Source organism: Rhagoletis pomonella, unplaced genomic scaffold, assembly GCF_013731165.1.
Source record: "Rhagoletis pomonella isolate Grant_MI unplaced genomic scaffold, Rhpom_1.0 Rhpom_scaffold_01391, whole genome shotgun sequence".
In the NCBI taxonomy this organism is placed as follows: Eukaryota; Metazoa; Arthropoda; class Insecta; order Diptera; family Tephritidae; genus Rhagoletis; species Rhagoletis pomonella.
The window spans coordinates 24,183-40,429 of NW_023459945.1; the positions used below are offsets into that span (position 1 = coordinate 24,183).

The 16,247-nt window shown below is 36.5% G+C and overlaps 2 protein-coding genes across 2 annotated transcripts; one reads left to right on the top strand and one right to left on the bottom strand.

The window, feature by feature from the left end:
* Positions 1–1,611: 1,611 nt before the first annotated feature.
* Positions 1,612–7,871, top strand: LOC118752314 (long-chain-fatty-acid--CoA ligase heimdall-like). The gene is given in 7 exon segments (XM_036487183.1): positions 1,612–1,693; positions 5,275–5,572; positions 5,574–6,110; positions 6,200–6,603; positions 6,659–6,956; positions 7,012–7,302; positions 7,366–7,871. Coding segments are annotated over 6 exon segments (2,058 nt in total). The 5' UTR covers positions 1,612–1,693; positions 5,275–5,410; the 3' UTR covers positions 7,732–7,871.
* A 2,911-nt stretch (positions 7,872–10,782) lies between these two features.
* On the bottom strand, positions 10,783–11,886 carry LOC118752313 (platelet glycoprotein V-like; the record flags this gene model as incomplete). Its single annotated transcript, XM_036487182.1, has 3 exons — positions 10,783–10,906; positions 10,972–11,169; positions 11,275–11,886. Coding segments are annotated over 3 exons (864 nt in total), but the record flags the coding sequence as incomplete, so codon positions are not given.
* Positions 11,887–16,247: the final 4,361 nt, after the last annotated feature.

Here is a 16,247-nt window from a genome sequence, read left to right on the forward strand (position 1 = left end):
GTAATGAAAGGCCGAGATAAACTCTTGAAACCTCAAAGTTAATCTAATCCAACAGATTCAGATTTTCGGTGAAATATCATCGATGTTATTCTGGTAAAAAACTTTAGAAAATTCATAACTTCCGAAATCGTTCATTGATTTTTATAAAAGGTACCTGTTCTCACAAAACTTATTATGGCTATTCATAAAAACGCTTAAATGCCTCGTAACCACGTAAACCTCGTAAGTTTACTTAATTTTGTATGGAAAACCGGTTTATTTACGAGTTTCCTTCGTTAACCACATTTTTTCTACATTTTTATTTTTTTTTATCAAAGAATCCTCTAGAATTTAGCGAGGCTATTTTAGGACCGAAATCAAAAAGTTTAGTTCTTATTGTGAATTGCGACAAAATATGTATTTGCATATCACCTTCTTTCGCAAAGTTTTTTTTTTGGAAGAGAAGAAAGTCTTTTTTGAAGTTATTGCAAATGAGTATTACGTTTTTTTTTTTTTTACAAGCTACAGAATATGAAGGGCTAACCTGACCATGGACTCCAAGGGGTAGCTTTCGTACTTCCATGCACATTCGAATTTTATTGGATTTTCAAAAACATCAAAAGTTTATTTTCCAAGTACATAATTCTATATACACAAAATTTTAAGACAAAATAATTTTTTGGGTCGGAAAAGCAAAAGATATGGAGATTTTTTATCTTTTATCTTTGCTTAGAGCATGCGGTCTTCAAAACCCGGTTTGAATATGCCTTCAAAGCGGACACCTAATCCAAAAGCGGATGCGCTTCAAAGGTCGGCAAACGGGTTTAAATTAAAACGGCGTTAAGTTGAAATGAAATAAAAAAGCTATAACTAAAAATTCAAAATTCACTTTCTAGTTAGTTACGGAGAGAGGAATCAAACATCGATGGAGTCTTGGTGGCAGACTGTTGGGCGGCCCATTTTTTTGCGAAGCGCTTTTGGTTCACAGAATGGCTTTATTTTTCGTAGATTTTGAGGTTTTTTGGTAGGAAACATACATGACTGAGTGGCAATACTGTTCCCAATGTGGGGCGGCCAAAGAACCGATGTATGTACATATGTATGTATTTATAATTCATAGAAGTCTTTGACATTATAATCAATTTTTTTTTTTTTTTGAATTGATACCAGCCATACGAACCTTCGACCACAATATTATTGAGCCTATTCAAAGATCTATGCACTCGTAAATCGTTGTCTTATCACTGAACATGATGCTTGAATAAGAATTGACGTAAGAAGAGCAACAACAATACTCCTAGTGTTAGCCACCCGTTGTTGTTGCCACTGATAAGAGCTGTGTGTTTTGTACTCTTGTCCTTCGCAGACTATTTTGCTACGCACTACACACTTGGCTCCAAACATTGATGCTAAATGAGATTTGTATTTAAACGAAAAAAGCAAAAAGTTATGATTATATTTATTTTTTATTTTTTTTTACGCATCTATGCATGTATGTATGTGCATATGTTTGTATTTTTTTTTTGTCCAGCCTAACTGATAAACTCTTATAGAATGTAATCAGTATGCGCTAGCAGTTCTGACATTAACTAATAAGTAATCGTTCGCCCTGATTTTAGGTTTCAAAACATTTTCAATTGCCGAACATTGCGGTTGCGCGCGTGTTAATTAAAGTAATATAAAGGATCATAATTCTATATACATATACACATACGTAAGGAAGTGAAACAAAAGTGAAAATTAAAAAAAAACTAAATGAAGCTTCAGTTATTGCACTTTGTGGCACTCGAGTTGTTTTTAGTGGCTCTAAAAATTTATTATCTGAAAACAAAAATAGTAGCACCATTTAGCAGATTGATTTATTAGTGTAAAAGATTTCTGAAAATAAGAAAAAAGATCAGTGAAAGTAAATCTTATCGCACAGTTCTGTTGGAAAAAGTTTCCAGCGCGCCCCCACCTACCATTTGATCTAAATCCACGATGCAGCGAAACAAAGGTGGCGCCTTATACGGACCGCTAATCTCCTTTTTGTCGATTTTTTATTTATCTATTTATAAACGTACTTAAAAAGAAAATATGAATTTTTGGTAGTTGGTGGACTATTTACCTCTTGTTCATATCTACTTTGGAACTGAAATCAAGCAATCTTTTCTATTAAAATTGGCCTTCAAAGGAATTTCTCCAAGCAGTTAAAAGCAAACCTTCGCTTTGAATTATGTGTTTGCCCTTTCATAAAGGAAGGACACTATCGGCATTCCTAAACTAGAAATCTAAAATAATGTTATTTTACCGAATATACGATCAAATTTAAGTGGCTGAAGATTGGCATCACATGTTCGCTTGTTCCTCTTCTTAACTATTCAAAATTATGCTTTACACCCTCATTGTGTCAATTTGATGATGTTACACCCGGTTCCTCTCATCTCGATTGGCACAATCTTGTATACCATCAGTTGCATTCATGCCCAAAGAGATCAGGCTTTAAGAATAAAGAATTTGTAGTTAAAAATTTTCTGATATCGAGGGGGCTCTTAATAATTTGCTACCTAATTGGTGATAGAAAAAGCCTCGATCGTATCAGAGTCGGTAGTGGTACCCTGTAACGACGAGGCATTATCTAACCCTTTCCCTGCATCGCCGTAGTAAACGACGTTCTAGAGGACCTGAAAGGGAGCGATTGTTGGATTATTGTCTGCGCTGACGACGTGCAACTTATCGCCAGAGGAAATCTTTAAGACACTCTGTAGGATTTTATGCAGGGGAAGCTAAATTGCTAGCTGCCGACGACTTGCTGCTAATTCTGTAAATACGGAGCTCTTTTCACCTGGAAATATAAAGCCCCTTTTGCACTGATTCCCTCGATCGGGGGCGTTTCACTTGTGTTCTCTGATAGATATGTATGTTTGTACATTGAAAGTATATTGAAGATCGAGTAAAAAATAAAATAATAAGTTGCTTTATAATACTGTGAAAGCGCTGTGGGGAAGAGAAAGGGTCTTTATCCAAAACTATAATCTAGCCATTGACTAGAAAAGTATTTTACTTTAGTTGGGAAGGTAGAACGCACAGTGGTTCGGATCGCAATTTGTAGCTGAACGAAACTATTTAAACAAATGCTGTTTCATGGATTTTTACACCACTTCTTATCTAGTGGATTTGCGGGTCGCTGATTACGAATCTGAAGTCACTTACCGAAAATTCAAAATGGCGGATCCAATATGGCGGGCAAAAAATGTTAAAGAACTAATAGACTTCTATGAAGCTGGGTATATGGGGAGTTTCTGGGTCGCTGAATAAGTACAAATCAAAAGTCGTTTACCAAAAACTAAAAATTACGGATGCAATGTGGCAGATGAAGATTTTAAAAAATCTTAACCCTTCATATATGAAATTTTTTTGTACAAAAATTATTCTTATGACGATTACAAATTTGTTAAAAGTTTATTAGTGTTTCCGTAAGACACTAGTTATTTAAAGTTCGGTTGTATTTATATATGTATGTAGTTCGAATTATATAATATATTATATATATTAAAATAATTAAATATAGCAGATGATTCTTTAATGAATAAGTATCATAACTATGCAACACCCACACATTAGCAAGTTTTGACTATGTTTTTATTTTATTATAATTTGATTTTAATTGTTTTTTTTTTATAAAAAACATAGTTGGTCCTTTAACAAATATTCTATAAATCCAAGTCTTAAACTTTGTGCAACAAGGTTTCTTAAACCAATTTGATGTTTTTACTAGATTTCTTAGAAAGATTTCGAGTGTACAGATTTTTGGCAAATTCAATTTTAGGCTAGCAAAGTGGGTTTTAAGTACCCAGCTAGCACATTTACCCTACAATTTCTGATATCAGACAAGTCGGAATAAAAAGTTGACTATTTAGAGCAGAAGTCTTACAGGTTTCGCACAGATTTCTGGGCGAAATATCTGGAGAATTTGATTTATTTCCTTATCCGATATGTCTGATCGAATTATCTCCGATTTCGGGCATACACGTCTTATAATTCTTATTTTCCATGGTTATTTGGGCAGACATCTGTTAGATATCCGTCAGAATCGACGGTAATTAAGTCGGAATTTCCTACGTTGTGTCGGCTAGACTTCCTGTCAACCTCTCCACACGCCTCTCTGACCGATATCGGCTAAAATCATACAGATTTCTCACTTTTTTGCCGTCGAGTCTGACGGATATCTAACAGATTTCTGGCAATTTTGCTAGCTGGGTAGCTAGGGCGTTAGCTTAGCTTTTTCTTTCTTTCCATATGTTTATTGCTTTAATAAATACAATTTCTATTTATTTATTTCGGTGGCTTAGTTGGAGGAGTTGTTTTCTGTCAAAATCTAGTGTATAGCCGACTAGAAGGCAAATATCTACTCAGATAGTCATGCCAAAATCTGGGCCTAGGATCGCTCATGGTACATACATACAAACTGTTAGGCGAAGGCAAGACCTCCCTCTCGATCACCACAAATTATCTTTAAATCCATTTGATTTGGGTTCCAGGACACTGTGAAATTATAGGCAATTGCATGGCTGATAAATTCGCTGGGCAGAGGATTTCCTGTTGTAACTTTTGGCCTACTGCCAGATAGATAGATGTGCTAACAGTCATCTCAGCGAGTAATGCATGGAAATTTTGAGATGCAAAGTGGCGAAGTCCATAGGTGTCCTGCCCAAATACTGTCCTTTAGGCACCAATGCGGTACGACTTAATAGCGTTACGTATCCCTTTTACCGCAGTACGACGAGGGGGCCTCATCTAGGCATTTCCTTCACAGCTGGCCAGATTTCGCTAGATAAAGGGTTATATAACTCGTTTCGTATTTCATCAACACTTTCGACAAACTCTTTGGAATGGACATCAGCTGCCCGAAAAATTTAATTTTATGCAGCCCTTTTTCTAACTTCACTTCCCCCCTCGTACGGCTGCTACCAAACTACACGTAACCGACTGCATTATACATGTCGGAAATATCGCGGCCAACTTATTTAGAGTCTTTCTATATCTTATTTCCAAATTAGAAGAGTTATAAATGTATGGTAGAGATCCCTTTGCCAGAATATTAACTGAGGAATCGGTAAATTTATCCTTAGTTTGGGCAACATGTTACATCACTAATTTTCTAATTTTCCATTTTGCCCCGATACTTAGTAAGAATCGATCTGTCTGGTAGAATAGAGTGAGTTTGCCGTATTTACGTGGACCTTATTTAGTTGCCATGGAATTCTAGAAGCAATTCCGAGTAATTAAAAGTAATAAAAAATCATTTTTTTTTAGAAAAATCAAAGTGCTTATCAGATTTTAGTTAATTATTAGAAATTAATTTCCTTTTGTGTTGGTTCTCAACACAAAAATTTACACAGCCGATAGCAACTAACAACCCCAAAATAGGAACAATTACAATCTCAACAAAATGATGAACGAAAGCTCGGATGTCGCCACTTGTGTGAATTCTGTTAAGCCCGCCAGCAGCTATATTTCCACATCGCTCTACGAACCGGTCAAACTGCGCATCGGCAAACAGGGTGTCGCTGCCACTGAACCACAGAGCATACCACATTTTTTTTCACGATCGCTGCACACGTTATGCCGACCTACCTGCGCTTGTCTACGCCAGTGAGCCCTTAGATCCCAACGCTACTTCAGCTACTGTCACCTACGCAGAATACGAACGTCATGTGGAGCAGACAGCGCTCATGCTCTTGCATGTTGGCCTACAACCACGCTCATCCATTGGCATGCTGGCTTTCAATTGTCCCGAATGGTATTATGCAGAGATTGCTGCGTTGCGCGCTAATGGCATTGTGGCCGGTATTTATCCGAGCAGTTCGCCGGAAGCGGTACAGCATGCGCTGGAAACCTCCCAGGCTACCGTTTGTGTTGTGGATGAAGCCAAACAAATGGCAAAAGTGCGCGAGGTGAAGGAGAGATTGCCACTTTTGCGTGCCGTCATACAGCTGCATGGCCCATTTGAGAATTTCGTGGGTAAGGAGGAGGGTTACTATCGCTGGACTGATGTGATAGCGCTGGAGTACGATGATCAGTTGCGCGAGGAGCTGGCGCAACGTGAGCGCGCTGTGGGCGCTAATGAGTGTGCGATTCTGATTTTTACGGTAAAAAATTTTATACTTTCTTACGCTTTAAAAAAATTGTACGAACTTGCAGTCCGAAATTCTAAATAACTAATTTTAAATCTTTGCAGTCTGGTACTACAGGCTTTCCGAAAGCTACAATGCTCTCTCACGACTCTGTCATTATGAATGCCAAATTTGTAGCTTCTTCTGTCAGTCACTTCAGCAAAGCCGGCGAGAGATCCGTCTCCTACCTGCCTTTGAATCATATTGCCGCCCAGATTTTCGATGTCTATCGGGGTTTAGAGATGGGCTCTTGCATCTACTTTGCCGATCAAGACGCACTCAAAGGTTCGTTGACGAAAACATTTGCCAAAGCGCGTCCCTCGTCCATGTTCGGCGTACCACGAGTTTTCGAGAAGATGCAGGAAAAGTTGAAGCAAGTCACAGCGAACTCGTCGAGATTTTCACGTTACACATTAGATTGGGCGCGAGAAGTGACTTTGGATCATTATCTGAGTAAAAGCGATAAGCCGTAAGTATTATTTCTCTCTCAAAATATTGGTGCTGATATAGAATTTACTTTACAGCAGCCATTCAACGCACTCTTTTAAATTGTGGTTGGCATCAAAGCTAACACACCAAGTCAAGTATGCGTTGGGCCTCGATCAATGTAGCTGGATTATAGTGGGTGGTGCACCAGTGACAACTGAATTGAAAAAATTTTTCACTAGCCTGGACATGCCGCTTTGTGAGGCTTATGGAATCTCTGAAATGGGTGGCGCTGCGGTCTTGAATTTAGACTACGGTAATTTGTACAGCTGCGGAAAAGCCTTAGACGGCGTGGAAATAAAAATCTACAAACCAAATGAAGACGGGCATGGTGAGGTGAGTCAAGTCGTCGAACAAAAGCTCGAAGGAATGTCGAATGTGTATTTCTTAGGTTTGCCTTCGCAGTCGCTCGACCATGATGGGCTACCTTAATGAGTTGGAGAAGACCCTTGAAATACTCACAGAAGATGGCTGGCTCTTAACCGGCGATCTGGGGTATCTAGACTCCGTTGGAAATCTGACAATAACTGGCCGCATCAAGGAGTTGGTCATCACTGCAGGCGGCGAAAACATACCACCAGTGCATGTCGAAAATTTAGTAAAAGCAGAATTGCCATGCGTGAGCAATGCGCTGCTCGTTGGAGATCAACGCAAATATCTATCGATTTTGTTAACACTGAAGGTGCGTCTATAAATCGCGCTTTATAAAAAATCTAATTCATAAAAACACTTCATCCTTCTACAGACCGATATGGATTCGACAACCGGCATGCCTTTGGACATACTTCATCCCGATGCTTTTGCTTGGCTTCAAGAACTGGGTTTCAACTATACACGTTTGTCAGAGGTTTTAAATATACCAGCGGACCTTAGCGAGTACGATGACACCACTTTGTTGGTGCAGCCTGATGCGAAGATTGTGGCGGCTATAGAGGAGGCGCTGAAACGCGCAAATCAACGTTCATTATCGAACGCCCAAAAAGTACAAAAATTCGCCATACTCCCACACGATTTTTCAGTGCCAACTGGCGAATTGGGTCCCACGCTGAAATCGCGTCGTAAAATAATTTTACAAAAATATGCTGCTATTATAGATCGCATCTATAAGTAGGTTGTTTATGTTTGCAAATTTCATCTCGGATTTCTGAACACTTTCAACAAATGAACTGATAAAAAATAGGTTAAATAGCGTATATCGAGCAATTCTTTGCCAAATTATTAAAACAAAAATAAATGCTAGAAAAACTATTAGATTTGTAGTCATGTTTTTCGTAGACAATTGTCAATTCTGTCAACTCTCTTGAAAGTTCTTTACTGTCTTTCGAAAGACTAATTGAAAGATCTGCTAACGAAGAGGTCTTAGCATTATGCTGCTCGCCTTTCAACAATAAGTTTTTTTAAAAATTAAATTAAATTAAAAAATTTGTGTTTTTTTCTTTTTCAAACAATAAAAATTTATAAATGAAAGAAAATTAAAATAGAAAAAAAAATTAATCAAAAAGAAGGAAATAATACGAAAAAAATTTAAATAGATTAAAAATATTTTTATTTAAAATAAGACAAAAAACAGTTAAAGAAAATTTTATAACATCCCTAAACTAAAATAAAAAAAAATATTTTTCTTTTTAAAACAATAAAATCTAAACTAAATGAAGAAAAAATAAATTTCTAAAGGGTACTTGAAATTAAAAAAAAAAGATTTTTTTTCTCTCTTACACAATAAAATCTAAAAGCCGGTTTCCCCAGCAATTTAAATGGAAAATAATTTTTTCTTTTCTGCCAATTTCCATATAAAATTAAAATCATTTTTCGCTTAAATTGCTTTCGTGAAATTGGCTGAAAGATATTAAAAAAAAATTAACTTAAAAACTTATGAAATTGAAAAAAAAAATTATTTTTAAAACAATAAACACCAAATCAAAGTAAATAAAAGATTAAAAAAATACATTAAATACGTTGCTAAGAATTAGATTAAATTAAGAAATATATACACCTATCTGTTTAAAAATAATAACTTAAAAAAGAAAAAAATTCAGATAAAAACACAGAAAAATAATCCGCTGCGTCAGGACTCGAGCCCGGTCTCTCGATCGGCACGCTTGAAGAAAATCTATAAAACTTTAAAGAAATTTGAATTCAAGGCTGGTACAAAGGAAATGAAAGGGCTTGGCACATTCCACCCTTCCAATTTGAGAGAGGAAATACCAACCTCTGTTTCTTCTCCGACTACAGGAGTCCTCCAGGAAGCCTCTCAAAACTAGCTATATATAAAATTATGGGTAATACTATAACAAAAAGTCCAAAAAAAGTTCCAAACTTTGTGCAAATATTAATAAAAATTTTGCACTCCCGAATTACCTGTACATATCGCGAAATTATCGTATGAGTAATTTTTAGTCACAACGCATTACCTTGCAAAATATTCTAGCTGAAATGCCTATAGTTATGCCAAAAATTTACTTCATAAAATAAAATTAAATAAAAAAAAATCAACAAAAATTTTGAAAAGTACAAACTATAAGTTCGCGCAATGGAGAAGAAAATGAGCAACATCTGCACAAAAAAAAGTACAAAAAATCAACAAGTTCCATCTTCGAATTTGCAAAATTTATAGCAAAATTCAATGGGCTACAAAGCTGCGTAGGGTAATTAAGGAGTAAATTTAGAGTTAACGAAAAGAACTTCTTGACGTTATTTTTTTCAACTCTATATCTCGCCTAATTATTAGTTATATACTTATTGTGCATGTGTACTTTCAAATAAATACAAATATAAGCTTATATCTAAAGGAAAAAGTTTATATATGAGAAAAAAATATATAGCAAAAACTAAATAAATTTTTTAAATTAAAATTTTATCCGATAAAGCCATATTGGATCCGCCATTTTCAATTTAAAAAAATCTGACCTCAGATTTTAAATCATCGAATTCAAACACCCCCTTTATATATAACTTTTTTGGTGAAAAAGAAAAGATTATAAAATTTGGTAGCCATATTGAATCCTGCATTTTGAATTTAAAATATCTGCTATCAGATTCGAATTCAGCGCCCTCGATTACTCCCCTTTGATATACGTTTTTGCTGAAGAGGAAAAAATTATAAAATTTGGTCGTCATTTTGGATGCGCTTCGGCTTTAACTTCGGAAAATCGTACATCAGCAATTCGTAATCAGCGACCTTGAAAACCCCGCTTATGTATAAGTTTTTGATAAAAGGGAAATAAGTATAAAATTTGGTCGCAATATTGGATCTGCCATTTTGAATTTCGAAAATCTGACATTATATTCGAAATCAGTGACCTCGAAACCCCCAAACGCTAAGTTTCAAATCAATTTGGTTACTTCTCGCCTCTTGGCCAGCAAACAGTAGTCGCCAGACCATAGTGTGATGTGAGAAATAAAAAACCGATTTGAAGACAAATTCGAGTCAATACACTCCTGAATTTCTGAGCTCATTGAAATTTGTTTTATGTATCCGTTTTGAATCACAGCGAACTGGGTTAAAGAGCTTTATGTGTCGGTATAAACAAGGTAATATTTAGAAAAACCTTATCTCACATTTTTGTTTTTTTTTTGCGTTTTTTATTAAGTAGGTATTTATTTACGGCTTGTTAGCTACCAGTTAGCTTTTGGATAAAGGTCAGTATGCAGCTCCCAAGAAAACGGGCAAGAAAAAAATTGCCATTATTTCGTGTATGTGACCAAGGAATTTCAACACCTGTTATTCCACAGCCTCTTGCCTCACTCTTTCCCCAAGAAACATGCATAGGTACATAGCTTTACTCTTGTTATACCAAAACTCCGATGTCTATTCATTACCTTGTCGGAAGCAATGCGTTTAGTATATTACTCCCTTTGGATAGCCGATCTCATGGCTGTAGTCTATTTAGTCTAGAGTCATTTGTCGAATACATCGTTTTGATACCTTACCGCCCGCCGCTTAGCCTTGCCGTGGACCAGCCGTTGACTTGGTAGTCTTTCGCAACAATACCTAGCATCCCTCCGCTCAATACACACATACATATTTAGTTATTTGAATTATGCTGAAGTCGTGTCAATATTAACGCTTGGTTGAGCTTTATCCACTTTTTGTGTTTAAAGTACAAAAATGGCATCTACAGTTTAAGGTTTTTTTAAATTTATTTGTAATATTTTATTACGGATTACAAACTAAACTGCTCAAAATCAATAAATCGAGCGCTAACCTAAAAACTCGTAAAACTCCAATCACCCTATGCATTTGCCTCCGCCTCTTTCGCAGTCAATTTCATCAGCTCATCAGCCTTCTGCAAAATCAATTCAATAATCACACAATGTGGAAAATATGTACTCGTATATGCACTCAACATACCATTTCGCGCAATTTTTTCAGGCGTCTGCCTTGCTCCCGTCTATCGATCAACTGACGCGCTATACGCAGTCCGGTAAACGCCAAACCAATAGAAATCAACATCCATATGATAATCGAGCGCGAGTCAAAGCGGTCCATGCGCACACGCGGCCACATCAGCGGTGGGGGCGTTGGCATCGCAGGCTCGACGAACGTCTGCTATGAAGCACAGCACAAATTAAATACATATCAGCACACACAAACAGACACCAAGCAATGCACCATGCTCAATAGCCATACAATTAGCATTTTTATTGCACTTACCTTATAGTCCACATCGCCGCTCACACCATGACGTCGCTCCCACAAATGCCCCGCATCAAGCACCACAATACTGCGCTTACGCTCGGCATCATAGCAATCAATGCCACTCACGTTTAGCAACGCCGCACTCCATGTCGACGCGAGTGTATAGTTGCGTCCAAAGTGAAAGTGGGCGGGCGCGCGCACCAATTCAACGATGAGCCACTGGCAATGCCACCAGTTGCCGGCCAACTCAACACGCCCGCTGCAGACGTGCAACGCATCCATGGCATCGGTATCAAGTCGCGTTAAGTGATTCTCACTTAAATCCAATGTGAGTGTGGAACTCGGCAATAGCGGCGAGAGATGAGCGATGAATGCGCCGGACGACAATTGATTCTGTGACATGTCCAACGAACGCAGATATGGTAGCGGGTCGAAGAGTTGGCCAGGTATGTCCGGCAGTGCATTACGTGATAAATTGATGCGCTGCAGTTGGGAGGATGCATCGAAGAGGCCAACGGGTAGTTGTGTCAAATTGTTGGCGGACAGGTCGATCGCTTCCAGATTGATGAGCTTGTCGAAGCTGGAGATGGCCAGCAGACGAAGTGCATTACCGCTGAGATTGAGGTACTAAGAAAAGGCGAGAGATTGCGAATGGGTGAATGAGGGGACGCGGCAAATACGTATTTGAAGTATTGTTAGTGGAATGAGAAATGTGGAGTATTTATGGGGGATGACTTGCCGTGTAGTGAGCGCTGAAGTGTTAGTACGTTTTTCTGAGTTTAGCTGCTTTCTTTGTTGCAATTAAATGCACATGAGTTGGTCAGCGAATACTGTTACATATATTTTCGCAGAACACAATTTATTTGAGTGCGTCTGCGAGTGACGCTCCTCCTACTAATGTTGGAATGCAAGTGAAGCGTGCATCTGACAGTTCAAAATCCAATTCATTTCTTTAAAAGAATATTTTGCTGGTCTCTTTGCAACTTGCGAAAAGATAGTTTCCTAAAAGAAGCACAAATTTTATTACCTCTTTTGCACATTTTATCACAACCATTAGAATGTACTTGCAGTTGATCGTTTGAGCCGGAATTGATACTTAAGATTTGTGCATCGATGCAAACTGAGTAAATGATACTGACGATTGGTTAATTTTTATTTTTTTTTTTGGCTTAAACTAAAATACTTTTATCAAATACAAGAAAACTTTCTCGATAACATCAACAAAGGAATGATGAAATTAGCTTTCAGAGCAGCCAAGGACATAAAATAAATAGGTCCTAGGCCGTTTAAGAAGTCTATGTCTTTTCAAGTACATAAGTGTACCTGGTTTAGTGGTAAGCAGTGCGCGCTTCTACTCCGCATGTCCAGGTTTCAAGCACTGGTCAAAGTAACATCGCCAAAAAATATGGAGAAAAGGTTTTTTCTTAACAGCGGTCGCATCATTAGCATCACACTCATCTATATATCTGGATTCGTATGGAATAGTAACTTATGTCGAGAAGCTGGCTTTAGTATAATTCAATATTCCCTTTGTCCTTTAAACGACAAGGAATTTTTTTATGAAACTTAATAAGAATATTGACTTGCTAGTATCGGAAATATTTCTTGCACGTTTATTTGCCAAAAGTTCTTCAACGGCCTCGGCGCCGGTGAGTCATTCGCAATCGTATGCTGCGAATGTCGCATTCTACTAAAGCCAGCTTTTCAACATAAGCTGCTATTCCATATGAACACAGATATATGTACATATAATACCCGAAGGAATTGCTAGTTCAGTATAAAAGATCTGTACAGTTCGCCCGATTTTCAAAAATGAGATGTCAAATTAAAGCGCTTGGTCTGTAGATGTGTAAACTGGTTTTAAAAAAAGGAAGAGTCCAGCACCTTCGTCTTGGTCTGCAGGCTGTATCGTGTCTCCGATAATCCGCCGCTAAATTTAAACGTAGAATACGTGGTATGGTTAAGAGCACATCCAAGTCAAAAACGAAAGCACACACGAAGAAAAAAATATCGATAACAAAAGCGATAATAATATCGACATCAAAATCGATAAAAACATCGGTAAAAATATCGATAACAAAATCGATAAAAATATCGATAATAAAAAGGATAATAATATCGATAGAAAAATCGAAAACTAAATAGATAACAAAATCGATAAAAATATCGATAACAAAATCGATAACAATATCGATAGAAAAATCGAAAACTAAATAGATAACAAAATCGATAAAAAAGATCGATAACAAAACCGATAAAATTTCGATGGTTTATATCCTTTTCTCTATAATTACCTTTATTTTAATCTTTCTTCCTCTATTTTCATCTTTACTTTTATCGGTATCCTCATCCTCATGAAAGGAAAAGTCTTGAATTTTTGATTAAAGAAAATAAGAACAAAATCATTCGAGCGGTTCTCGAGCATTTTGAAAATATAAAAAATTTGCAAATTTCTTCAACAATTTTGTACACGATAATATTTCTATTGCTCCAAAGAACCTATATCCCGAAAATGTAAGTTTAACCTGCAAATCGTAAGTAAGAGCACTTTAAAGGCTCAAAATTGACCCCAAAATAAGCCAATATTTACCGTTGTTTCTTCGACAGAAACCAAAATGGTTTCTTACAAAAATGAATCTGTCGATCGGTTTGGAATTTTATCTTTGAAGCCACACCTCTCCTTCAAATCGCTTTATTAGTTCTCGTAAAGCTCTAGAAATTGCAACTATAACATTTGAGCCTAGCCTCCATATCGAAACGTAAGACGTGTTCTACGCCAAAAGAGTTGCCACCTGTTGAAAGATTAAATTCAAATTATTTAATAATCAATGGCATCAAATCGGCACCGTTCGTTCGATTTTCCAAAATGAGGCGCCAAAGCAAAATGCATTAACTGCAGATATGCAATGAGGTTTTACTTTTTTTAAAAGAGTTGTCACATTTCAAAAAATTACATTAAAATTATAAAAAAAAATATATCAATCATTACAATGTAGGTATCAATCGAAATGGGTTTGAAAAGCTTCGTTTCTTAACTTAACTATAGGAGGGTTGTCACCTGTTTAAAAAATCATATTAGGTAAGAAAAATATGTATCACCATGGGGGTGTCAAACGAAAGGGGTTTCAGACAGTAGTTTGCAAATATTTCGAAGAGGGTTGCCACCTGCTTGAAATGTCGAATTTAGTTACACGAAATATCAAAATATGAATGTCAAACGAAGGAGTGTTAAGAAATCTTTATTTTGAACGCTAAGAATATTTTTGAGGGGTTGGAGGAAGGTTGCCACCTGTTTAGAAAGTTAAATTCAAATTATTTAAACAGTTAAATGAATTATTAAAATATAGGTATCAATCGAAGGGGGTTTGAAAATTTTTTTTTTTCTGAACTGTATTTAGTGGGGTTGCCACATGTTCAAAAATTAAAATTCCACTTAATTCATCCAATAATAAAAATATGTATGTATCGCAACTTCTGGCGAAGGAGAGTTAACGCTGAAAATACTTTCGAAGAGGGTTGCCACCTGTTTAGAAAGTTAAATTCAAATTATTTAAACAGTTAAATGAATTATTAAAATATAGGTATCAATCGAAGGGGGTTTGAAAATTTTTTTTTTTCTGAACTGTATTTAGTGGGGTTGCCACATGTTCAAAAATTAAAATTCCACTTAATTCATCCAATAATAAAAATATGTATGTATCGCAACTTCTGGCGAAGGAGAGTTAACGCTGAAAATACTTTCGAAGAGGGCTGCCACCTGTTTTAAAGGAACTCAATTAACTAATTCAAACGAAACAATTTTAAGAAATCATTAGTTTGAGCATTTCGAATGTTTGAATAGAGTTGCCACGTGTTTAAAAATTTACATTCAAATTATTCTGTAAGATGGGTGTAAATCGAAATGGGTTGGAAAGGGATTTATTCCTGACCTTTATTTAGGAGGGTTGCCATTTGTTCGAACATTCAAACTCGAATTAGTTTATCAGTTTATTGAAATACATGTTTATCACAATGTCAGACGAAAGATATTTAAGCAGATATTAGTTTAAAAATACTTTTGGAAAAGAATTTCAAAAATGAGGTCAAATTAGAGACATTAGCCTGTAGATGTATGTATGATATATTTTGATTTTTAAATTAAGAACTTTTTTCATCGGTATAGGGTGATCTGAAATTCGATGAAAATAAAAACATGCAAACATGCAACGGCTGCACGGTTTTGATGAAATGTGGCAGTCGGATTTCTTATAACTCTGACTAACATTTGGAATATTTTTTAGTTTTTGAAATTCAATTTCATGCGGGTACACAAGTAAGTTTTGAAGTTTTTTTTGATGTGTAAACATCTTAGCTTTCGGTATGGTTAAAATTTACGTTCAAATAGTAGAAAATTTGTTAGTGCCTTTTATGTACACAAGCAAACATTTCTGGATTAATTCAGGCCTGTTTCTGGACCATTTCGGGATTAGTCCACGACTAGTTCCCATTCGGGACCTATTCAGAGACATTTCGGGACTAGTTCTAGATGATTTCGAACCTAGTTCGTGGACATTTTGGGACTAATAAGGAACCATTTCGGAAGCGTTTCAAGACTTCTTCGAGCTCATTTGGGGACAAGTTCACAACTTTTTCAGAACCACTTTGGGGTTAGTTCAAAAACATTTGAAGCAAGTTCGAAACCAGTCACGAAATAGATCTGAAGTAGTCATGAACTGTACCCTGAACTGATCTCGGCAAAATGAATTAAATGAAATTAATGTTTAATTTCTAACCTAAATAACCTGGATGTATATGGATCTACACACGGAACTGAATAGCCTAATGCTATGCCGAACTGTACACAGATGTTTCCACATTAAAAAACCTTGTACTAACGCCTATTTTTGCTGAAATGTGTTTTAAGCACACAAAAAACCGCTTGGAACTGGGCCGAGTAGCCGATTTCCTTCCAAAGGCCGAGAGTACACGGATACCTCATGTAAATTCCG